This window comes from Ictidomys tridecemlineatus, chromosome 4 (genome assembly GCF_052094955.1).
Source record: "Ictidomys tridecemlineatus isolate mIctTri1 chromosome 4, mIctTri1.hap1, whole genome shotgun sequence".
NCBI lineage: Eukaryota > Metazoa > Chordata > Mammalia > Rodentia > Sciuridae > Ictidomys > Ictidomys tridecemlineatus.
This window is the reverse complement of record NC_135480.1, coordinates 179,340,369-179,366,672: the sequence shown is the minus strand read 5'-3', so window position 1 is coordinate 179,366,672 and position 26,304 is coordinate 179,340,369. Positions and strand designations below refer to the sequence as shown.

Here is a 26,304-nt window from a genome sequence, read left to right as displayed (position 1 = left end):
AAATTATATTCCATGCTTTTGTGATTATGTCAAAACATATTCTAATGTTATATATATCTAAAAAGAATCAATTAGGGCTGGGGCTGGGGCTCAGCGGTAGTACACTTGTCTGGCATATGTGAGGCACTGGGTTAGATTCTCATCACCATATATAAATACATAAATAAAATAAGGTCTATCAACAACTAAAAAAAAAAAAGAAGAATCAATTAACCACTCCCCCAAGCAAACAAACAAAAAACAGTGTTTACCACTTATATATCTATACTAATAGAAGTTTTAAAAACTATATATTAGGAAGGAAGGTAATAATTCCAGAAGGAAGACTTAAGAGTAAAGAAAAAATTAGGTAGGATGCAAGTAAAAATAAATAATCATTGTACATACAAAATAACACTTTTAAAAGTCTAATTTATGTGTTAAAAACAAATAGTGACGACACTATGTAAAGTTGGAAGTTAGGACACAGTGATTAGAAAACCTCATACAATCTACTGACAAGTATTCAAAATTAATAAAAATAGGTTAGATATATAATTAATGAGCAAAAAATCAATTGCATTCCTATACAACTGAAAAAAAACCAAATATATTCCACAGATTATTTTAAAAAATACTCAAAGTAACAGTGATTGTAAACATCAAAAATATAGTTTAAATGTCTGTCGATAATAAAATAATATACAGTTTATTCATAAAATGGAATACTACATAGAAGTTAAAATTAATACATTATAGTTACACATAGTAGCATATATAAAATCTCCAGCATGAAGTTGAACAAGTAAAATCACACTACAAAGAATATCTACAATGTGATTTCATGTATATAAAATTTAAAACTAATGAAAATCAGTAGAAGGAAGCAGAGAATAGAATGGTACTGGAAGATACTCTACCCAGAAGACTTCAATGGTAATGGTAGTGTACCTTTTTAAAAATTCAGTGGTGAGTACATGAATCTGTTGTTTCCTTATTCTTTATAGTACACATGCATTTCCATGATACTTGCTTATATCTACTTATTATTTAATTTAAAATATAAAGCAAAATAAGGGAATGATAAATATAAATTCAGGAAAGTAGTTGATGGGGGTCAGGAGTGAGAACAGCATCAGAGGACTGAATGTATTTGGAAATTGGAACTCAGGAAAACTCTGCTCTTAAACAATAGTACTGAAATACTCTATGTCTTGGGGGATAAGTCCACACGTTTGTTGTGTTTTTTTGCTTCATGATTTTTTTGTATAATACGTATAAACATATATATGCTTTTGTACACATTAGATATTTCATAGGAGATTTGTTTTTTCCAAAAATGGCCATTCGGGTCCAGTAGCATTTTTCTACTCACGAGAATGCATCTCACAGTATGAACAGCACTTGGATCTTTATGATTGGCTGCCCAGTGGAGAGGGATCTTGCCTTCAACATCAGGAATCCCAATGTTAGAATCATGCTTGATAAGCAGCTTCACATGTTCAGGGTTGTTGTAGTAGGCACTCCAATGCAGAGCTGTTTGCTGAAAGAGCGAGAGGATCTCAAAAGAACTGTATATTAGGAAGGAATAGCCCCAAGCTATTATTGTGTAATAGGCATGGGTGTAAGAGTTCTATAATTTTATCCCACACAGTCATCATGACATCTCTGGGAACTAAGTACTCTTTAATTTGCATGTGATTAATACGAAAAGAGTACAAAGAAGATGAGTAGTTTACTCGGGAACATAAAGGTAGTATGTGGCTAAACTGAGATTTTAACCCAGGTGGTCTGATTATAGAGTCCAACCTCTTAATGGTAACAGTCATTTAGTTTATCAAATACAACTAATGCTAAGAAAGATAAAAACTGCCCAATAATTATGAATAATTATCAATGAAGTAAATACTAAGCTTGATACATTGTATATTTGGTTGTCACCAAGTACCTTAGAATTTGATAGACTGATTTTAATTTTAATATCTATCAAAAAAGAAGATAGGGGCTGGGGTTGTGCCTCAGAGGTAGAATGCTCACCTAGCATGTGCCAGGTGCTGGGTTCGATCCTCAGCACCATATAAAAATAAATAAAATAAAGGTATTGTGTCCAACTACAACTAAAAAATATTTTTTTAAAAGAAGATATATCCATAGAAAGTTCATAGATCTAGAATCCATTCTTTATATCAAAAGATAAATTTAAATTTATAATTTTATAGGATAACTGTTAGACCTAGTTACTGAAGAAAAGATACATTTTGAAAGTATAGCAACACTTGCTTTATTTCAAATAAAATGATCATCCTCAACTTGTTGAAACTGCTTGAAAATCATTTCTAAATACTCATCCACATACCTCTGAACAGACATAAGACTGTTTTTGCTATTAGGAGAATTACTAAAGAAAAACATAGGAACTGTTTATATGTACATTATCCCTGACAGCATAATCATCAGTCCAATCAAGAATTAGATAATTTAATGAGCATGAACCAAGCTCATCTGTCACATTAAAATCTGACACATATATTCAAAGTGTACCTACAGGCATTTAATATAAAGTCGATTTAATTTGTTAGTTTTGTTTAATAACAACTGTGGAACACAGTAAAATCACAACTATAATAGCAATTATTAATCATCCTTTATTTTCCTATGTCAGGTTTATTCTGATTATATTTATTGAAATATGTCTGTTCAGCCTAATAGTAAAAAGTTTGAACTTATTTTTCTAAATGCTTGTTTTTGTGTTTAAGTAATTCTTTGATTACTGTGTTAAAATATACATAATAGAAAATTCACCATTTTAACTGTTTTTAAGTGGACAGTTCAGTGGCATTAAGTACATTCAGATCACTGTGCAACCATCAATACTCTACACTTCCAGAAATTTTTTATCTTCCCAAACTGAAACTCTGTACCCATTTAACAATAACTATCCAGTCTTAACTTCCCCCCAGCTCCTGGCAACTATCAGTCTACTTTCTGTCTGAATAAATTTGGTTATCCTAGGTACTTCGTAAGTAGAATCAAACAGTATTTATCCATTCGTGACTTATTTCACTTAGTATGTTTCTTCACAGTTTATTCGTGTTGTAGCATATTTCATAATTTCATTCCTTTCTAGGGTGGAATAATATTCTATTGTATATACAGATAGCTACTTCATTTTAATCATCCAGTTATCCATCAATGGGCATTTGGGTAAGTCCCAAATGTTTTCATCTTTTGGCTATTGTGAATAATGCTGTTATTGAACATTAATGCCCAAATGTCTGTTTGAGTTCCTAATTTCAATTCTTTGAGTATTCATCCAAAACTGGAACTGCCAGATCATATGGTAATTTTATGTTTAATTTCTGAGGAATTGCCATGCTGTTTTGTATAGTAGCTGCAGCATTTTACACTTCTTCCATTAAGGCATTAGCATTCAAATTCCTCCACTTCCTTCCCACACTGGTTATTTTCTGTTTTTGGGATAATAGTCATACTAACAGTTGTAAAGTGTTAGCTCACTGGTTTTGATTTGCATTTTCTTAATGATCATTTCAGCCATTTGTGTATCTTCTTTGGAGAAATGTATATTCAAGTTCTTTGTCCTTCTTAATTAGATTTTTGTTCATTTTTAATGCATGTTATAAAATAATTGATCTGTGACATTAAAAATTAAAAAAAACAACACAAAACACCTGATCCTTTACTACAGATGGTCTTTGAAGAATCACTCTTTAGGCTCTGGTCTTGTTGTCGTCTCTGTGACTTGCTGTAATGTGCAGCTCTGTTTCATCTGTCTGACTACATAAACTCCCTTTTCTGTCCAAAAACAGAACATAGAGATACTAGAAGACAGCAGGAAGTGCCTAGAACATTGAGGAAGATATTATAAAGCTTAAAGACATGGGAGGTTTAAGTGATTAATGGTTCTTTGTGGATGAATTGCACTGTTTTTTTCTAGTGAAATATTACCACTGTAGATACCATGAGTTAGGAACAATATTAATGTATATTTACTATAAAGTAAAAGTTGACCTCAGAACTCTGGTGACTACTAAACAAAACTTGAAAACTATATAAACACTATGAGAGCAAAAAGATTATTAAATATGAAACTAGTGGAGTTAATCTTAAGAAGGTGTGTGTGTGTGTGTGTGTGTGTGTGTGTGTGTGTGTGTGTGTTTGTGTGTGTGGTACTGGGGACTGAATCCAGGGGAGCTCTACCACTGAGCTATATCTCCAGGCCTTTCTTTTAAAAAGAATTATTTTGAGTCAGGGTCTCACTAAGTTGCTGAGGCTGGCCTTGAATTTATGATCATCTACTAAGCCTCCCAAGCAGCTGGGATTACAGGCTTGTCGTCCTACTGTGCCTGGCTATAAGAGTTTTAATTACATGGGAGCACTGGAGTTAACAAGACTCTATGACTAAGTACCTGATGGGAAGAAAGAAGATTATTGTTCTTGTTTAACTAATGACTACATTTTTACCTCGGGTAAAGAACGTTCAGAACATCAACCAAAAAGATGACCATTATGTACAATATTTAAGAATTTAGTAACAGAGAACATAGCAATAAATGCTAGATCAGATATTAGAACTTAAAATTAAATTAATAGTTATGTATCAGTGAGCGTTAATTGAGAGTATACTATGCACTAAGCATTGAACAGTTTGTATGTATTATCTCATTTTATTTAATAATTTTTTAATTAAATTATTTATTTGTTCTAATTTGTTATATATGATGACATAATGTAATTCGTTGCATATTACACATACAGAACCCAATTTTTCAAGACTCTGGTTATATACAAAGTATTTTCACACCATTCCTGTCTTCATACATGTGCTTAGGGTAATGATGTCTAACTCATTCCACTGTCTTTCCTACCCCCATGCCCCTTCCTTTCCCCTCCCTTCCCTTTGCCCTATCTAAAGTTCCTCCATTCCTCTCATGCTCCCCCCAATTGCCATTATGAATCAGCATCCTCATATCAAAGAAAACATTTGGCCTTTGGTTTTTGGGGATTGGCTTCACTTAGCACTATATTCTCCTACTCTATCCATTTACCTGCAAATGCCATGATTTTATTCTCTTTTGTTGTTGAGTAATATTTCATTGTGTCTATATACAAGTGTTTCCCTATCCATTCATCTACTGAAGGGTGTCTGGGTTGGTTCCACAATTTAACTATTGTGAATTGTGTTGCTATAAACATTGATGTGGCTATGTCTCTGTAGTATACTGTTTTTAAGTCCTTTGGGTATAAACCAAGGAGTGGGATAACTGGGTCAAATGGTGGTACCATTTCAAGGAATCTCCATACTGCTTTCCAGATTGGCTGCACCAATTTACAGTCTCACTAGCAATGTAAGAGTGTGCCTTTTACCCCACATCCTCACCAACACTTATTGTTGTTTGTATTCTTGGTAGCTGTCATTCTGACTGGAGTGAGATGAAATCTTAGAGTAGTTTTGATTTGTATTTCTCTAATTGCTAGAGATGTTGAACGTTTTTTTCACATATTTGTTGATTGACTGTATATTATCTTCTGAGAAGTGTCTGTTCACTTCCTTTGCCCATTTATTGATTGGGTTATTTGGTTTATTGGTGTTAAGGTTTTTGAGTGCTTTATATATCCTAGAGACTAGGGCTCTATCTAATGTGCTTGTGGTAAAGATTTGCTCTCATTCTGTAGGCTCTCTGTTCATCTCACTGATTGTTTCTTTTGCTGAAAAGCAGGTCTCTGGTTTAATTCCTAGATGCTTGATCCACTTTGAGGTCAACCATCTTTTTCTTTTTTTTTAGTTGTAGATGGACAGAATGCCTTTATTTTGTTTCATTTTTGCATGGTGTTAAGGATCAAACTCAGTGCCTTACACATGTTAGGCAAGTACTACTCTCCCACTGAGCTACAGCCCCATCCCTTATTTTCAACAATCTGAATACCCCTTTCACATATGAGAAAATTGAGACATATAGGAATTAAGCATTCCCTAAGGACACAGAACAAGTAAGTGGTGGCTTCTGGATTGAAACCCAAGGAATCTGATGCCAAAGCCCAGGCCATTAGACCACTATGCCTTGGGATATTGCTCTGGGTACCATGAACCTAACCACTACATTAATTATCATGACACTCTGTCAATATTGGGTTTTGGAGTTAAACAGGCTTGGATTTGAATTCTAGTTCTATCACTTGGGTCTTGTGCAAAATTTTAATCTTTCTGAGCTTGAGTGTCTCCATCTATAAAAAGGAGATGATAGTACCTACATGGTAGTGAAGAGGCTAAAATAACAGAACTTAAGTGAAATACTTTCCTGGAATGGATGGAGATATGGAGTTCTTCTACCATAGGTATGGGTGGTAATTTAGGCTTTATTTCTTGAAGTTTCATTTCATAAATAGAAACATTAGCTTTCTCTTCTCATTTGTCTTAGACTTTGCCAGTCTATTACCTTGTTTTTATCCTGTGTATCTACTTCCCCTGGTGCCATAAACTTCAGCAGAAGTGCCAAACACTTAGGGCTCTTGTGCCGGGTGGTCAAGTGCAAAGGCGTCATTTCTTCTAAATCCTTTTGCATCCAGTTTGCTCTGCGTGTAAGTAAGAGTTTCATGAAACGATAATTTCCCTAAATAAAACACAAAGAAACAATATGAAGAAATTTACTTTGGAGCCATTTTTTAAATTTTTAATGTTTTGAGTATTTTAATCATTGTCCTAGAGCAAAATATTCAGAGAACTTAATAAAAGGAAAAATACTTATGATACTACTAAACTAAGATAGCAATTGTTTTATTTTTTTTCAACAAGTAAAGCAGCCTATTCAAAGTTCATATCCCAGATTCAAATGGGCACCTAAATTCCAACCCTGAAGTCATTGTAGGCCATCCACTTAGAGGTAATACTTTCTGTATCAATTAAATCTTCTAATCTTGTAGATTAAACCCATCTAGAGAAAGAAACTTAGGTACAAGGGCTAGAACAATATAATATTGGGGATCCAGGACAACCATTATACAGTAAACCTGTATAAATAACGTGGGAGCTTTGAGACAAAATAAAACTCTCTAAAAATAGTTCTATACAATTCTTTCCTGAGATCTAATTCCTTTCTTCCAATTCTGACTGGGAGGCTTCTATATGTTTCAAGGTCAACATGACCAAAAAGTACTACAATTGATCAAGTTTTCGGCCTACTTCATGCTTATTTGTCTCTCTCTACACAAAGCATAGTGGAAGGCAGGGTTATCTGTTTTATCTTCTTGGACCTTAGCCTTTATGGAGGTGGGGTCTTTGAGTATAATGATGCAAGATACCTCTTAATCAAACAGACAACCCAGGGTGAAGGATGTGAGGCTCTAAGGTAAAGGGGACTACCGAGGGTAATAGAAGTGCAGAAAGATGAAGGAGACTGGCTTACTTGCCCACAGGGGTTAACCCATGGGTTGGGACAGAGACAAGGAGAGATAAGACCCAGGTTAGAAGGAAGTGCACAAGACTATGTTAGAGGAGCACAGCTGGAATGGACGGAAGAACAAACTGATTCAGCTTAATGATTTCATCTCAGAGAGACTTTCCTTGACAACCCTAAGTAGAACTTATTTAATTATTCTTTATCCTACTACCTTTCCATTTCCTTCATAGTATTTTATTCATTTTGTAGTTACATATATATTCGCTTCCTTTCACAAACTCCCTCACAAACTATAAGTTTGGCAAAGGCAGAAGCTGTTTCATTGACCTCTGTGCTCAGCATAGTTCTTGGCACAAAACAGGTGCTTAATAAATAAAAGTAAATTACATGAAAGACTAGTAGGCGAGAATGAAGACATGAAATATCTTTCAGAAGTTTTTGTTTTCATTTAAAAATTCTTATTTATAGTGCTGTATTAGATCACAGAGTTAAGAACCTTAATTCTCAAATAACTTGTATCTGGTTATTGTTACTTTTTAATATTTCATTTATTTGAACTTTGTTAATAGTGTAATATTTAATGGACTTCTAATTTTATTCTGTCAGTTCTTGAGAAGGAAAGTGCTAGAATTTCCTCAAGAGGGCACCCTGCTCTAAATTTCTTCACATCTTTGAAAAAAAGAAAAAATGCCGAGGAAAAACAAATCTATATGACACTTCATACCAAAAAATAAGATTTGACCTTTCTGAGCATAACATTTCAAACATTACAGAATAATTTATCATGACCTTTTAAAGATATGCAATCAGACAATCATTTTGATTGTGAAATTAGAGGAAGTGGAAGGAGAGGAAGGAAACTGGCATGTGTATGTCAGGGTGGGGTGACTACTGAGTAGAGACACAGTACTTGGCATATTTACATTTTACATTATGTTAGGGATTCTACCTTCACAAACATGGCACATACCAGCAATATTTACTCATTCATTCATTCAACAAGCATTAATTGAGTCTTGTTATGAAGCAGAAAATAGTATGATGTTTGCATCCACTTTACTTAATAGAAAGCTCTTTGACATAGTCTCATCTTTGCTCCTCACTGAAGAATTATGGAAAATGTTTATAATATAAGGTATCCTTCTGTATCTATCTCTGATTCTTCATCTGTAGAACAGCGATAATTATGGTACCGAAGTTATGATGCATGTGAAATGAGATAGATAATATCTGAAAAGTACTCAGTGTACAAAACAAATGCTCAGTAAATGTCTGTTAGTATGACTATGAATAGTTTTCTAGTGTGAAGGAGGCCACAGAATATAGATGGCCTAGTGGAACCAAGAATGGCCCATGATAGAGGGCAGTAGATAGATTTAATTGTATTCACAGTTTAGTAGTGATTAAGGAGAGAAACAAGGTGAGGAATAGGTATAATAGTTGGAATGATAAAAATATTGGTTTTTCTTTTTATTTTTTTCACCTTACAATGAGAAAGATGTATCTTTCCTACCTACAGATACTGATAATACAGGACCAAGGACAGAGACACCTATCAGGTATCACCTATGATAGCTGCCCCTAGAAACAGTGAAATTCACTTGGCTCAAGGTCGACCTCTTTACTCTGACAAGTAAGTATTTATTAAAACTTATCATATGCAAATTCAATATCTGGGGCAGAAAGGGCAGGAAAATTTGAAAGCCAAAATCAGGAGAAAGACCGGGGCTTAGCTCAATGGTAGAGCATCTTGCCTAGTACACATGAAGCCACGGTCTTCCAAGATGACTATATCCAGCAGTTTTCTGACAACCTCCACATTGGGTTGGGTTTGATTCCTAACACCAAAAAGAATCAAAAGCAAAAGCCAAACAAAACAAAACAACAAAACTTTCCAAAGCCAGAAGGATATTCCTAGTGTCAGCAGGAAAAGAAGACAATAGCTTGAGGTAGCAAGTTAATTTGTAGACCTTAGAAGATTGTTTGACTCTGGGGACCCATGTTATAGGCTATTTTGCTTCTCATAAAGCCCTCTCAATACATAAACAAGCAAGATGTCTCAATATTTCCTCAGTATTGTTTGAAATGAATACTTCTTCAGTTTTTAGGAATAATCTTACTTTGGGGAGGATTTGGAAGTTAATCATCTGGTACCACCTTTTAGGGCCACACAGAAACTGATTCTCAGGTGAGAACTGCTTGCTTTTGGATCTGCTTTTATAATTTTTGATTTGGTAAGAAATAGTATAAGAGTGAAGAAGATAATAGATCAAAAGAGAGAGAATGTGTATGTATGTACTCGTGTGTACATGCATGTGTGTGTATGTGTGTGCATCTATTTTTTGTTATTGTTAGTATGTGTGGTTGGTACTAGGAATTGAATCCAGGGCCTCACATACTAAGCTATATCTCTAACTCTTTTCTAAAAAATTTATTTTGAGATAGGATCTCATTAAGTTGCCCAGGCTGGCCTTAAACTTGTGATCCTCCTATTTTATCTTCTTAGTAGCTGGGATCACAGGCATGTGCCACTTTGCCCAGCTCAAAAGAGTACATATTCTTAAGGAAATATGGCAAATAGACAGAAATAAAAAAATCTGACATTACAGAAAGGTCTTGACTTAGTCACTGTAAGGACATTACTGTGATACAATCAGGTACAGTATGCCTCTAAAATGTGAAAATATCACCAAACACCTATGAAACAGTAAATAAAATTGTGTGTGTGTATTTCATCAGGTAATCATAATTCTCATCTTCATCTTTCTGTAATTATTAACACCAAGAACTTCTTTTATCTATCATATGAATGATTTTGACACTTGGATTGTATCCAAATGTATGAAAAGGGGCATAATCTCTGAAAGGGTGAAAGATAATGAAAAAGTTCTTTGACCTGGAGAATAGCACTTGAAGTAAATCCGAGAAACAAATCAGCCCCAAATGCCAATTTGAACTTTATATGAATATCTAGTTCTCTTAGGATAGACTCCATTTCAAGAAAAAAAAACCATATAACTATTTAATCTTAATGACAATGATAGGAGATTTTGAGCAAACAATTTTGGAATTTTGCTTTTTCATTTTTAAGAAATAAAATTTAACAGTTATGGTTAATGCTCCCTTTGTGTCCCCAATTATATTCTCTCCTTCTTCACAGCTATGATCCTGAATAGGGCATTTATCATCTCAATGAATTTTGTATTTCATATATATGTCTACATGCATGTATATGTATATATATGTATGAATATGTATATGAATGAATGTGTATACATGTTTTTTACATATGCATAAAATCTCCAAAACTACCTGGAGTTGTTTTATATGTTCTCTATCTTTATAAATATGGTTCTGAATAAATCACTGTTCATCTTTTAATCAAAGCAGTATATTTAGCATAGTTTTCATTTTTCGCTATTACAAACAGTACTATAATGAATTTTCTTGTATATATATCCTGGTAAATTTCTGAAAGTGTTGTGCTCTCTAAAATATCTACTCCAATTTGCATTCTCATTACTAACATATGAGAATCCCTGTTTGTCCATATCTTTATCATACCTTGTTTTGTCAGACTTGTTAACTTTTGCCAGTCTAATTGGAATACAGTTGTGCTGTATTATAAATTTAATTTGCATTTCCTAATTGAGGGGGAACGTTTGAATGGCTATTTCTTTCTTCTGCTGTGAATAACCTTTTTGTACTATTTACTGATTTTGGAACTTGGCTATTTATCTTTTTCTTACTGGAATTCTTTATACCTTCTGGATACTAACTCTTGGTCTTGCAAATGTCATCTCTCTTTGTGCAACTAATCTAATCTAATCAACTCATCTTTTAGCTTTTCTTCAGCTCTTCCATTAGAAATAAGTTCATAATCTGAACGATGAAATTAGTAGCTTTTTTAGCATTAGATTTCTTCATATATTTTAGAATCTTTGCTTTAAGTGGATTTTAAATTTGTTTGTTTTTCTTTCCTTTTTCTTTCTTTACCCTTCTATTTGTTTATACTTGGCTCCCTGTCTATTATAAGAATTTGGTCTTAGAAAGACTTTTGCAAGCCCTATCTGCAGTGATACCAGGGATACTGTAATTATTGTCATTCATCCAGTAGATAGCTTCCCATTCCTGCAACTTAGGCTTTGTCCTGTTCCCACTACTTCTCTATACAGATTCCTCTAAGGCCATAGACTCACATTGAGGAAAAGAATATCCAAAACTTATAAATATCTTCTTTGCTTTAGCAAAAATACAACTGCTTTTCCATTATTCAGTTGAAGGTATTATCTTCTGGGCCAGATATATATGAACCACATTCTTCAATAAGGCTATTTCTGGTAAGTTCTTTTATCACTAACTTCTAAACAGTTGGCAGCTGATCTTCAAAACATTCTGAACCTCTACATATCCTTCCCAAATGACTACCATATTTTTTATATCTTGCTACTAAGAGGCTTTGCTATTTGTCTCATCTTCAGATGAAACAATTACTTTAACAAATTCCAATGCTTAAACCTTGGCTGACATGGTCTCTAGCAGCCCTTTTCTCACTGAAATACCAAAGGGGCCAGATGTTTTACCAAAAACAATACTGTTTTTCCATTAATTTCTTTGCATTCTTGTTCTATATTCCCAGTTCTTATATTTACTCTCATTGTACTTAGGGAGTAAACTATTTTTCACTTACATACAAATGTGCACTATATTTTAGTTCATTTATAGGTCTGTATATAATTTTGTCCTGGAAATATTATAACTATATTGATAATAGCACATACAAATGTAAAGAAGGCATTCTGTCATATTTTATTCTAAACAATAACCATATTATATGCCCAAAATACATTATTTAAAATTGAAATGGAAATAATAGAAACATGATTTGTCATTAATTCTAATGATATCTATATAATTATATATTTATAAACTTTCAAGGCATTTGCCATATTAATTTTTAAAAAGATTACTGTCCCTAGGAAGTATATAGGTCACAATTATCAGGAAAACTTTTCTGTAATAGTTACAGACACAAATCAGTTTTGGAAGTACCACACAGTGTTGGAAGAAGAAATGTGTCATGAGCTTTGAGTATTTCTGTATGTACTTACTGGGCATGTCTTGACTCTATACTGGGGCTGTTTCTCAGAGTTGAGTTTGCAAGAGTGATCTTGAGGAATGAAGTAATATCACCCACAAAAAGCAGGCTTGCTTAGTACTCACTAAAAGCTGGAGATTCCCTAAATTCAGCATTCTTCAGATATCATGCAAACCCATTATATGCTATGTCCAAGTCCTCTGTATTGCCCCCATTGTACTTGGGAACAAGGGGAATGGATGCCAACATGCAACATACTCATGGTACTTGCTATGCCACTGGTAATAAAGTTTTGTGTCTTGTACAGCTAACTTCTTACCTTGTAAGGTAAAATTAAATCCCACAACTGACAAGACAGTAAAAAAGGATGAAATGTGGACAGTATTCTTGAAGAATAAGGAAAGAGCGTTGTAGTCCCATCCTCAGGTTCAGGGATGGGAAGACTCCTTGAGATCATGCCCAAGGGTGGACAAGGTTGGTGGTGTGAGAGACTCCACTACCCTATCTGTGAGTGAGTCTGAATGGTAAGTGGCAGGATTAAAGTAAGCTGACCAAATAGGGCTTTGATCTTTGCTCGCCTTCCATGGGGAAGGCAGAAGAAGGGATGTTAGCAGGATGTTAGCATGATGTTAGGGCAACAGGCTAAAAGGCAATGTGGTTGTGGTTGCTAAGTCAAGGAATCTTCAAAGTAGAAATAGTGAGAGCAACAAGGATCTTGCCACTTGAAATAGAACTTTAGGTGGAGTGAGAACACTGGAAGTTCATTTGGTTTAGTGCAACTAGTCAAAAGTGAAAGTGAGTTCAAAGCCTTGATAGCACAGAGCCTACTGTGCTGTGTAACTGACTTGTTTGGCACTGAGGACTAAACACTTGGTATAGAGGTGGCCAGTCTCTGAAGCAAAGCTGTTGGCTTACTGGTGACCTGAATGCCTCAGCCTGGTTTACTGATAGGATGGTTAAGTTAAGAACCTGATGATGTCCATTGGGAGGCAGTAATTACCCAAACTCAATGATAACTTTCAAATATTGATGGTGGTAAGGGCCAGTTAGCTCCATGGGCTGGAGTGAAAGTCATTACCCTTACTTTAGGCAATACTCCTAAGGACTAGTCATATCTTTACTAACCCTTGGGTAGTTGCTAATGCTGCAGTCATCAGTTCTGATAATTAGAAGACTATAGATGGTAGATTAAAGACATTCCCCTTTGGGGCTACGAACTGTGGAAACAATTTGTGGCTGCTCATCAGAGAGTCAGAGTCACTCGTAGAAGCAAACAATAAGGGCCTGTTCTCTGATAAGACCCACCAGAATCAAGTTGCAGAATAATTCTCCATTACCCAGGTCATGGGCTGCTTGCTACCTAAATCCATCATTGTATAAGATAACACCAATGAATCCATCATTGTAGACTGGACACAAAATAAAAGTTTTTTTTTTTTTTGATGCAGAAGATATCACTACATACTAGACTGTGTCTTTTGCCAAGTTGTTCTCTTTCTCTTGTGGCGAAGGAGGCCATATTACAATGCTTCTGTTTGTTCCTGGCAGGGACCTTTGACCATACTCTCTTGGACCTACTTTGTGTCTCACCAGACACATTGTTCCAGCCTACTCCAGCCATAGCACTGAGGCCCTTGAAACTAAACCATTTCATGTTTTGGGGCTTAGAGACTATTGGTGGTCTGACCATGATGTGCCTTTTATCACAAAGTTCACATAACAGTGGACCAACAATTATGGTATTTGATGGTCATTCCATGCTTCCTATCATCCTGAGGGATTTGGGATTGTTAAGAGAAGGAATGATCTACATGAAAATAAACTCAAAAATATTTCTAGCTCTACCTTGCTATCTCTTTCTGGTCCTCATACCTGAATCAGACAGTTTGGTTATTGAAAGTAGTCACCCCTAGAATGGGTTCCTTGCACCCTCCTGGGAGATAAGTAGAACAAAAGTGGTGGAGGATTATATACATCTATTTAGAAAATCTGGGATTCTGCTCTGTCCATTTCTGGTAATGATGCTTCTTTTTTTTTTTTAACTTTCTTTTTAAAATTTTTTTGCCTTTATTTTTGGTACTAGGGATTGAACTCAGGGGCACTCAACCACTGAGCCACAGCCCTATTTTTGTATTTTATTTAGAGACAGGGTATCATTGAGTTGCACAGTGCCTCGCTTTTTGCTGAGGCTGGCTTTGAACTTGCAATCCTCCTGTCTCAGCCTCCTGAGCCACTGGTATTATAGGTGTGTGCCAGTGAGCCCAGCTTTTGATGCTTCTTCTTTTTCCCTGAAAGCAATCTTAGACTGGTCTAGCTGGTGGATCCTTTAGGTGTCAGCCCAACCAAAAGGGGGCTTAGAGATGAAACTTTCTGGTTCACCTCCCTAGGCTTATTTGTTCAAGTAATATGGTCCTAGGTCATAAACATCCACAATGACCATTTGATTGAGTAACCTGCTGTCTGTATTCTCCTATAAGGGCTATAAAGTAAGGGATATAAAGGATCTCTATAAATTCATTCCATATGCACTTATCCTTCTAGATGAAAGGTGCAGGTACAGTAGGAGAAAACTGGAGAAAAGGTGAAGTTATGTCTATTAAGATGAGACACATTATTTACTGCTTTCACTATAATTTTGTGACTAAAAAGGGAAAGCAACATCTTCCACCCCAGGGAAGGGAACACCTTAGACCTTGTGAGATACAAAGAGGGGGACAACAATTAGTATTCTCTTTATCCTCTGAATCCAATACTGTATAATGGCAAAGCAAAGATGGTTTGTCACCTGAGCCAAATAGCAGCTGTGGCTAGCAATATGACCTGCTGCTGTGTTTGCCTACCTCGTCTACATCCAATGAAAGAAAAATTCATAGACATCAGTAGTTTCACTTCTGCTATGTCTCCTGCTATCAACAGTAGTTCCTTACAATATCCACCAACATAGACCCACTTATACATGTAGAAACACAGGGACTGACATAGCTTATTTTAATCTGATTAATACAAATCCATATGCAATCTTCTGATGCACGAGAAGCCTTGAGTAATGCCATGTATGCCAATGGAAGCTGCAACTCCTTGGGATACTGTAGCTGGAATTATAGGTATGTGCCCCATACCGTGCCACTTATTTATCTTTTTTACATGTGGAGTTTGAAATATTTGAGGTAATTCTATGTAGAGGTATCTATAAAAAATGAGGATATGGATCAGAAAATTGAAGGAGATAGCTAGAATCAAAATCTAGACTTATGAGTCATCTATATTTATAGTTGCCTTAAATTTAGCAACAAATTCTGGGCAAAACTGACTTGTATATTTTAAGGTCATATGTTTATATGTAGGGGAGAGTACGCTATATTTTGTTTCTCCATTGGGTTTGGAGGTTACTTTTTAGCTTATCTGGTTTCTCCTGTAAATGCCAAAGATCTAGTAAATTCCCTTGCGTAGGTCATAATAGATAATAGACTGGCCTTAGATATGTTCTGGCTGTCTGAAGTAAGACCTACTGTTCTTCTCTGGTATTTATTCACATTTGACTTAGTCCAGGATGCTGGGGCACATAGTTGAAGTCCATATTGTTAATTTTTTTTCATCTGACTATGGGGAGTTCTGTCAATTAAATTCTGTATGAGACTAATTAAAGTGATTTGGTCCCAGTTCTCCTTGGTCAGATTAATCAGAATAAATGATGGAATGGCATTCTCATGTCAAGAAAATGTAAGACTTAAGGATGGGTTGTTGGGATAAGCAGTTCACCATGGTCCTTATGAATTCCTGTGTGTTCTCATTAAATATGTGAAAGATGCAAGTGTTGGCCACCCTTTATCTAGGTAACTTATCAGGGTTGTGTGTGCAACAAGCAACTATAGAAACAAGGTCATGTCTTCCTCAAGGTTTATTTACTGCTTACTATAAAAATGGTAGTTTCCTAAAGTTCAGCAAATATTTTAGCATAGATTTGCTGTATGAAGCATAGATTTGATGGTAACAAATCTTTATGCAAGGAGAACATCAGGGAGTTATGCCAGCAATCTGGAATACAAACATAGGAAATAAGGTGACAGATCAGTGAAATATATAAGAGGACTCCTGAATGGGCACAGAATGAAGAGTGGTGCCAATATAACTGGAAAGATAGAAGGAAAATTAGGGTTAGTGATGAAGACTTTTTTTTTTTTTTTTTTGATACTGGGGATTGAACTCAGGGGCACTCAACCACTGAACCACATCCTTAGCCCTTTTTTGTATTTTATTTAGAGACAGGGTCTCACTGAGTTGCTTAGGGCCTTGCTAAGTTGCTCAGGCTGATTTTGAACTCACAATTCTCCTGCCTCAGCCTCCCAAGCCACTGGGATTACAGGCCTGTGTCACCACACCCGGCCAGGGACCAAGATTTTTGAGATCCGTTTTATTTGATTTTTGTTTTGTTTTGTTTGGAGGGGAGGGGGGTTTAATGGGAATTGAACCCTGAGGTGATTTACCACTGAACTACATTCCTTGGATCTCTTTATTTTTATGGTTTCACAAGTTGCCCAGGCTGTCCTTAAACTTGAGATCCCCTGCTTCAGCCTCTTGAGTAGTTGAGATTACAGGTATGTATCGTATACCCAGGTGTTTATTTATCTTTTTTTTTTTTACATGCAGAGTTTGAAGCATTTGAGGTGAATCTATATAGAAGTGTCTAGAAAAAAAGGATATAGATCTGAAGATTGGCGAAGATAGCTAGATTCAAACTTAGACTTATGAGTCATTCACATTAATAGTTGCCTCAATTGTTTTCTCCAAAACAATGCTTAAAATTTTTTAAATGTCATTTTTGAAATCAAAATAGGAACCTCTACATCTATTTGAAATACAAGCATAATTTAAATATCCATATTAATGGATCTATACAACGCAATCTAGGATTTTTTTTTAACCTAGACCATGAGATACCACTACCATATGAAATATAGACTACAAATGCTTCTGTCTTTAGACAATTTTCCTGTCTCAATTGATTTAGGTGTCTGGTTCTACTCTGGTTTCATAAACTTTAAAGTGAATTTTTATAGAAAAGCAAACAGCTATAAAAATCAAGTTATTGAAAGATATGAATTCACTGAGCTATAGAAATGAAATTAAATCTGCATGGCTTTCCTCAGTGACAGACATTCTCCCTCCTTCCTTAAACTTCTGATTATCAAGTCTAAATACTTTATTTTATAGCTAAAATTTCTAATTACTTATGATGGTAACTATATCACTAACCTGACATCTTAAGCAGCTCTTTGAAAACATTAAAAAAAAAAGTTATTTGAGAATTCTCTAAGCAAAGGCTAAGAATGGTGCTTCAAAGACAGAATAGGAGCTTTATTTGTTATTTTCCAAGTTTAAGATGCTCATCCATCTGGCAGAGCAGCTAGACAATCCATCAGCCAAGAACATCTCTCTGGCTTGAAAAAGATTCTGGCTCTTACAGAGGATTTGACTGAAGGAAAGGCAACATCTCTAGTTGCTCTGTGGCTGAACTCTTCTAATATTTCTCCCCAATGCCTTCACCAAGTCTTGGCTCCATCTACTAACTTGGTTTCCATAGGAATAGACAGAGCTATCAAGTGGCACATGGTCAAAAACACAAGAGAAAGAGAAAATGTTACTGTCAAAAAAAAAAAAAGAGTTCTATTTTCCTATGATAGGAAAGATATTCTTTACTCAGAGACTTTCTTACCCAACGCCAGATTTTTCATGTGCTTTTCCTGACTAACATAACCTATTTTATTTAGATGATTATAAAAATTAGTCCCCTCATCAGACAACATTTCATATATAGAAAACAAAAATAAATACTGAAACCAGTTAGAAAGTGTTCTAAATACTTATTTTCACAAGGACAAATTCTATTGTGCTTGTGAGATACCCTTATTTATTTGAGTGGTGCTTTGAATTGGTGCAACTTTGGGGATGATTATAAAGGATATTTTGTCTGTCATAGTTGATATTTTATTTAAGAGATATAATCCTTTTGTCTTCAATTTACAGTTCTCAAACTCTAATGTGCAGACTCTAGTGGAGGACTTGAAAACACAGATTGCTGAGGCCCTCCGCCAGCTTTTCTCATTCTCTGATTTCGTATTAGGCCCAAGAATTTACATTCCTAACAAATGTTTTGGAAGATGCTGGTGCTGCTGGTCTAGGAGTCTACATTTTGAGGACCGCTATTTAAACAAAGAATGTAATATAGGCATTCTCAAGCCTGAGGAGTTTAAAAACAAGACTGTTCCCATTCCAGATCAATGAAAGAAATCAGAACTTCTTACATTTTGGAGTTAATACCTCTTAAATTCTCTGCAGATGACTTAAAAATGCAATCAGGATTGAGAAACACTAATTCAACAATTCATTCAATATTCAATAGTTATTTTCTATGTAATAATTCTGCATTAGTAAGTTGTGGAAGCTTTAAAATAACTAAAATACAGATATGTGTTCATAGACAATGCAATATAGTATAAGCAAGAAAGGGTAAGTGCATAAAAAGGGTACAAAACAGATCATTAAAAACAGACAGAATACAAGTTGTACTTTCAGTCCCTTGAGGGAAGGGGAAGGGATTAGATCAAGACTTACTTCATGAAGCAGATGGCAGTTGTTCAGGATCTTGATTTGGGATCACCAATAATTTAATACCCTTCTGTTTTCATCACCCACTCCCATTTCTTTGATATTGACAATAAATATTTTCTGAATTTTATGTAAAGTGCTGTACAAAGACAACTTCAAGCCTTACTCCTATTCTTTCCAATCAATTGGTCTCCAGTGAGCTCTTTCTAAACACATGTCCTAAAGCCAACATCAGTAAGCTTTTTTGTATCCACTTATTTCTTGGTGCAATAATTCCCACATTATCCCTTACTTTGGCCATAGTAGATAGTGAAAACATAAACGTTATTCATTACTGTAATACAGTAATTCCAGAGGTAAGAACAAACTGTATGAACTCTGAAATGGGGCACCAAACCTAGCCTTCAATGGTGCAAAGCTCTCCTGGAGAAATCAGTGCCTGAACTGCATCTTAAAGGGTAGACATAATTAAGCCAGATTAACTAGGAAGAAAGCTAACTGTGCTAGGGCGTTGTGTGGGAGGTGGGCTGGGGATGAGGAAGAGATGGCCAGAATAAAAGCTCTAAAAAAATCAGTATGCGCAAAGTAGAATGGAACAGGGAAGAGAGGAGGCTGAGGCCAATAAAGGGTAAGAAGCAAGAACCTGATGATGAAAGGGGCTGGGCTCAAGAGTTTAAACTTCTTTTTCGGCATTTGAAGCAGAACTGAAGGATTTAAGAAAGGCAGGGACATGAGACAGGCTCAGCCAGATCATCCTTATGTCCAAAGTTTATTGATGAATATCTCCGAGGCTCAGTTACCTCCCATGGGAAAAAGGAAGAGGTTGGATTATGATATAAAGTCACCCAACTTCCTGCTCTTAGACTATAATTCTTAGAGGCAGAAGATCCACTCTGTATCACTACTTCAGAACTAAATGTTTTTATTCAAATTGCCTCAACAATTACAATTTCTAATAATCACAGGCTCAAAGTTTTGGGGTCTATTTCTTTTTTCCCTAATACAAATAGTTAATTTTCCTAACATTGAAGAGCAAACTTTAGGAGATCCTGAAATGCCACACCATGGGGAGGCAATATGGTATAATTGAGAATGAGTTTTGGAACCAGTCAGATCTGGGAACTTTTGGGCTGCATTAACTGTGGATAAGTTATTTTTTGAAGCCTCAGATTTCTCATTGGTTTAAAAAAAAATTAGTAACCGTTTCATAGAAAGTATTTAATAAATATTGGTTTCATTCTCAGATACCATTATTGATCTCTTCTCGCCATGAAAGTAGTTTTAAAAAAAAATCAGTTCACCTCCTCTACTAAGATATATATACTTTTGGGGGAACTGTTTCAAATAACTGATTGAATCCATATGTTGCTTCCTTGACTTCAGTTCCACACAATGGATTGGGATTTCTTAGTGTGAAAACCAAGTGTACAGATAAATATATAAATAAATTCAATTAAACTCAGAAATTTTTTTTGGTGGTACTGGAAGTTGAACCAAGTGCCTTGTGCTTCTAGCAATTGTTCTACCATTGAGCTACACCCCCCAGCTCTTTATTTTTTATTTTGAGACAGGGTCTTGGTATGTTGATTAGGAAGCCTCAATTTGCAATCCTCCTGATTCAGCTTCCTGAGTAGCTGTGATCACAGGTGTGCACCACTGTGCCCAGTTAAACTCAGAAACATTCAATGAACCACATTCAGATTATGCATTAAAGGTTTAAATTAGTGGTTGGGGCTGTAGCTCAGTGATAAAGCGCCTTCCTAGCATGAGACACTGGGTTCGATCCTCAGCACCACATAAAAATAAGTAAAGATATTGTGTCCATCTATGACTAAAAAAAGAAATTAAAAAAGGTTTTAATTAAAGGTTGAGCATAATCAGTAATATGATCTAGTGACTATTACTATTTTCAAAATGGTAGCATAAGTCCTCACAGTGGTGATGTCTGAATTCAAATCTGTATTCTCTAGTCTTAAATCTAATCATCTTTTAAAAATTGTATCACAATGGTGTACACCTCTAATCCCAGTGACTAGAGAGGCTGGGGCAGGAGGATCCCAAGTTCAAAGCCAGCCTCAGCGACTTGGCAAGGCCCTCAGCAACTTAGTGAGACACTGTCTCAAAATAAAAAAATAAAAAGGGTTGGGGAGTAGCTCAGTGGTTAAGTGCCCCTGGGTTCATTCCAGGTATAAAAAAAAAAAAGAAGAAGAATTCTACAGTTTAGCAGCTGGAATGGGAGAAAAGAATTGCAGAACAGACTATTTTAGATATGTCAGTTTGTATTTTATCCCAAGGTACACACCCTGTTTTGCTACAGTGATCTCTTAGCTCTAATCTAACAGTTATTCTAAGTGTAAACATATCACAATTCTTAAATCATATTTTAGTTTCTCCTTCAAGTCCCTGTGTACCAACTGGAAACAAGCCTACATTTTAGAGAGCCATTTGAAATTTCTAAATTATATTTTATGCCTACTGATTGAAAATTTTGGACAATTATTGAAAAAATAAAGAGAAAAAATTTTGTACAATTCCTATATCCTGAGCTTAGCAATCTTTTCCATTTCTTTCTAGATTTATAGTTTAACATGAGGGGTGATTTTTATAGTTTTTCCTCAAACTATTCATTCAATTTGTATCTGGAATAAGAAGTGATTTTATGTAATTTATTTTTATGGTACTATGGATTGAACTCAGAGCCTTGTATATGCTTGGCAAATGCTTTACCACTGAGCTACACCCCCGGGGTCCACATAGTGAATTTCAAAATAACTTCAGCCATGTGTCAACCATCATAATAATAGACTCAAGTGGGAGTGGCCAAAGAATGGTAAAAGCAGTGGGTAAGATTTTGAGGAGTATCAGAATATTTACATAGTTCCAAATTAGATCTCCACAAGATCCTTATTAATTACAAAGGAAAAAACAGTGATGTTATAGTGGAGCAAGCAGCCTAGCAGATGCCACTTTATCCAAGTGTTCAAAATTAACTTCGCCATTACTGGGACAAATCGACATCAGATGCTTCCTGTTATGATGCACTGTGAAAAACACAACATGACTCTTGTGTATTCTTATCAAAAGTGCATAACCTGAATCTAATTATAAGGAAACACTAGACAAATTAAAAATGACAGAAACTGGCCTGTAATCTTAGAAAATGTGAATGTCATGAAGTGAGTATGTGCACACATAAAACACTGAGGAACTGTTATAGATAATGAAGACTAAAATGATGTAATAACTGAATGCATTGCTTGATCCTGGATTTTCTTTAGAATAGATGACATTAGTAGAACAACTAGTGAAATTCAAATAACGTTTCTGGTATCGAGAATAGTGTTTATATTGATTGCCAGATTTTGATAACTGAACTATAGTTATGTAAGAGGGTGTCCTTGTTTTCAGAAAACATACACTTAAGATCTGGGGGCAAAAAAGCGTCTCATGTACGGTTTACTCCACACAGCTCAGGAAAGGGTGTCTACACATTCACATTCACTGCAAGAAGGACACAATACATGCGGTGAGATGTGGACATACGGGGAATGTGAGTGAAGGTACATGAAAATTCTGGGCTCCATTTTTGCACCTTTTCTGTAAGTCTGAAATTATGTTAAAACAAAGTTAGAAAAAAGAAAATAACTTTTTATTTTTATCATAAAATAACATATTCATTAAAGGAATTTCAAATATAAAGAAATTACAAAGGAAATGATGATTGGTCTCCATCCCATCAACATGAGGGAACCAGAGTTTACATTTTGATATAACCTTTTTCCTGTCTGTTGTCTACTAGCAGTTGTTTCTTGCCCCCAGATTACACCTAAATTTTAAAATGCTCCATAATATGTCTTAATTAATACTTATAATATCCCAACTGTGAAAGCCAGAATGATTTTCACTTCATAGAAAAGGAAACAGATTAAAAAGGAACTCTGAGTTCACTTTTAAAGATTATCAGGAAAAAAAATTCACTAAATAACTGGCTGACCATGATTTACAGATTACGATTTATTTATTTATTTTATTTTTAAAAAAATATTTATTTTGTAGTTGGACACAATACATTTATTTTATTTATTCATTTTTATTTATTTTATAAATAAAAATTTATAAATTTTTATTTTATAAATAAAAATGAATCCTGAGGATCGGACCAGGGCCTCACATGTGCTAGGCAAGTGCTCTGCTGCTGAGTCACAACCTCAGCACCCAGATTGCGATTTAGTTTCCTATAAAACGAGGAGTAGATGATTTTTAGGTTTCCTTTAATACTAAAATGCTACAATTCTAACATGACCTATTATCACAATATAGAATCTGTAGTGCCTAGTGCAGTGCCTTATATATAATGGGTACTAGATAAGTACTTTTTAAACAATAAAAATGCATTATAAATTATAAAATGGAAAGATATGTAATAGAGGAAGGTTTAATATTATATATGAATAGTTTTTAAAGTATAATTTATAACTGAAATTGTTACCGATGATTTTTGAATAGAAAACAGTATAAAACCAGTTGCTCATTAGTCTAAAGTAGATTACAGTTAAGATAAAAGCCAAGAAATATCAGCTTTTTGTAGGACTCTAAGATATTTACTATGAAGTTTATTTCTATATTACTCTTGCTTCAAGTATAATTCACTTTATTCTCATCAATAACCAATTTAACTGACTGTTTACAGACAGATGGAGAGACAAATGATGAATTAGTACTCCCCAGGTTTGTGGCATGGACATAAAAAGTGAATTTATTTTTCAAATACCTTTTATAGCCATAGCCTTGCAAGTAGAAGACATCTTATCTGGTTTACTATTGATCCAAATGACAAGGCTGAGCATCAGATTAAGGATATGTCAGAAACCTGAAAGAAGGCTACCAACAGATGCAGCAGGATGGTAGCTTCTTTCAAAATGATCTATTAAGGCTACTGTGTTTACAAAGGCAGTTGAGAAAACACAGTGCAATATACTGGGTTGTATCAAGTAACTGGTAGTGTGGTTATGAGAACTTTTGATACTAATGTGATCCTCATGATACATGTTTATTTCTAGCAATAAAAACTATGCACAGACTTTTGAAGATAAACAAAAGATGCAGGGCTTTTTCTTCACCCATGTCCCTTTCCTATTGTCACAGTTTCTTTCTCAAGAAATGATAATGTTCCGAAGAGGTCTGTTCTAAGACAATGGGAGACATCATCTAATTTAAGCTGGTAGTCAAAAGGAAAGCCATTCCAGAATTTCATTCCAAGATATCTTCTTTGGTGCTACTGAAATATGACCAAAAACTATCATGCCAAGCAGAGTCCTTTAAAATTCTGAGGTGTTCCTTATACATAGCATAATATTTTATGGAAAAGCAAATGTTCTCTTAGGGATAAAATATCAAGTATACTTAAGAAAAAAAAGTAGCAAACCAAAAAACCATGTTCAGAGGTGTAGAAATCTAGATTTTTGTTTTTTGTTTTTTTTTTGGTGATCACTTTGGGATTAGCACTTCTTTACAGAAGATCCATTACTTTCTAGGGTAGAATGAACTGAAGAATTTTGTGAGAATCATGGGAATAGAAAAAGCTTCAGAAAATTCCCCTTTCAGATGCCTTTAGACAGACTTGAGGTGTTTTTTTTTTTTTAAACCCAAAGTGCTTTAAACAATTTCAAGAGACCAAAATTTGACACACTTTAAAGACAGAACTGTGGTCTAAAATAATTTAAAACATCTGTAAACTGTTCAACTTTTAGTTTATCTTTTTAGCTAGCATATGACACTTTTTATAGCAACAATAACAATGTTGTTTTTATTTATTATCAGCTTGAGTAATGGTGAATTTAAGTGTAACTGCATCATCTTTATTAAATACTGTAGGTATTATTGTGTCAGGGCCTCTGGATTTTGGTCCTGACTCTAACCAGTTATCCAAACATGAACATACCATTCATTTTACCAAATAAGAATTGAGCACCTTCTTTGTGTAAGGCATTGTTTTTAGAAGGGACAAGTATGATACATTTCTGGGCCCTCAGGTCAGGAAGAGTGGCACGCACCTATAACCCCAGCGACTGGGGAGGCTGAGGTAGAAGTTTGGGGCCAGTCTCAGCAATTTTGCAAGACCCTAAGCAACTTAGTAAGAATCTGCCTCAAAATAAAAAAAAAAAATTTTAAAGGGCTGGGGAGGTGGCTCAGTGGTAAAATATCTCTAGGTTCAATCTCCAATACCAAAAATATAGAAACAAAAAATTTCTGGGTCTCAGTTTCTTCTGAGGTAAAATCAGGGAATTTGATTAAATTATAAATATTAGAATTTACCAAAGTTTTTTATAGATCACTAATTACTTACATACTACTTATTATGGAAAAAATGGGATCAAAGATTATGAGAAATTATAGATTAACAAAAAACAACCAATCCACCAACAAGTTTCTTTAATACATGATTTCTCAAAGCCTCTAAGATGACTGATCAGAGGCACTGTGAGTTTCTAAGAAGGAAGATGCGGTATCCTCAAACTTACTGACCATGAGCCCATTTTTCAGATTTCATGGGACCATCACTTTAAGAAAGAAGTTTTGAAAAATACATCACTAGATGATGATCAAGTTCCTTTAAGTTTTATAATTTCTCTTTTTAAAATAAGAAGTATAGAGCTCGTGACTACTGAGCCTCATTTTTACTTGGATAACATGAACTTGAGAAAATAAGTTTGAGGAAAAAAAAAACTTTCACAAAGTTAAGGAAAAAGTTACTTAAGACAACAGTTACTAATGAGAAGTCAAGCTACTGAGTAATGAGTAATATGAAATTCATTAAAACTGAATGTCAGAAAAATATAAGAAGAAGACAAAAATTATAAAGGTATACCCAAAGGTCATAAAGCCTCCTTTCAACCTACTTAATTAGAAGACTGGAATGTGTTTTGCAAATGGCTCACCAAATGCTATTTTTTGATGCTAAATATAAAATGTATATTGGACTTTATGCTTTGTGTCATAGTAAATATAATTTGCTTATCACTATGTGAATTGTCTTATTGTCTCCAACAGTCCTTAGATTCACCTTCTACAAGCCTATCCCATTACTTTCATGCCTACCACTAACTCAAATTCCCTATCACATCCTTAACTCTCCTCTGCCAATTGATAAGAGATATTGCCCTGGTTAGAATCAGCTGGCAGTAAACAGGGCTGTAAAGCTCAGGG

At 34.9% G+C, this 26,304-nt stretch overlaps 1 protein-coding gene across 12 annotated transcripts in view; it reads right to left on the bottom strand.

The window, feature by feature from the left end:
- Invs (inversin) overlaps positions 1–26,304 on the bottom strand; it is a 206,649-nt gene that overhangs the window by 117,214 nt on the left and 63,131 nt on the right. For all 12 annotated transcript variants that reach the window (XR_013438190.1, XR_005734029.2, XR_013438191.1 and 9 more), the window contains 2 exons: positions 6,435–6,608; positions 1,355–1,522 (listed from right to left, as the gene is read on the bottom strand). Coding sequence is in view for 8 of the 12 variants with exons in the window: in XM_040286095.2 (XP_040142029.1) it covers positions 1,355–1,522; positions 6,435–6,608 (342 nt within the window). In the remaining 4 variants the exon portion in view is untranslated. The remainder of the gene's footprint in view (positions 1–1,354; positions 1,523–6,434; positions 6,609–26,304) is intronic.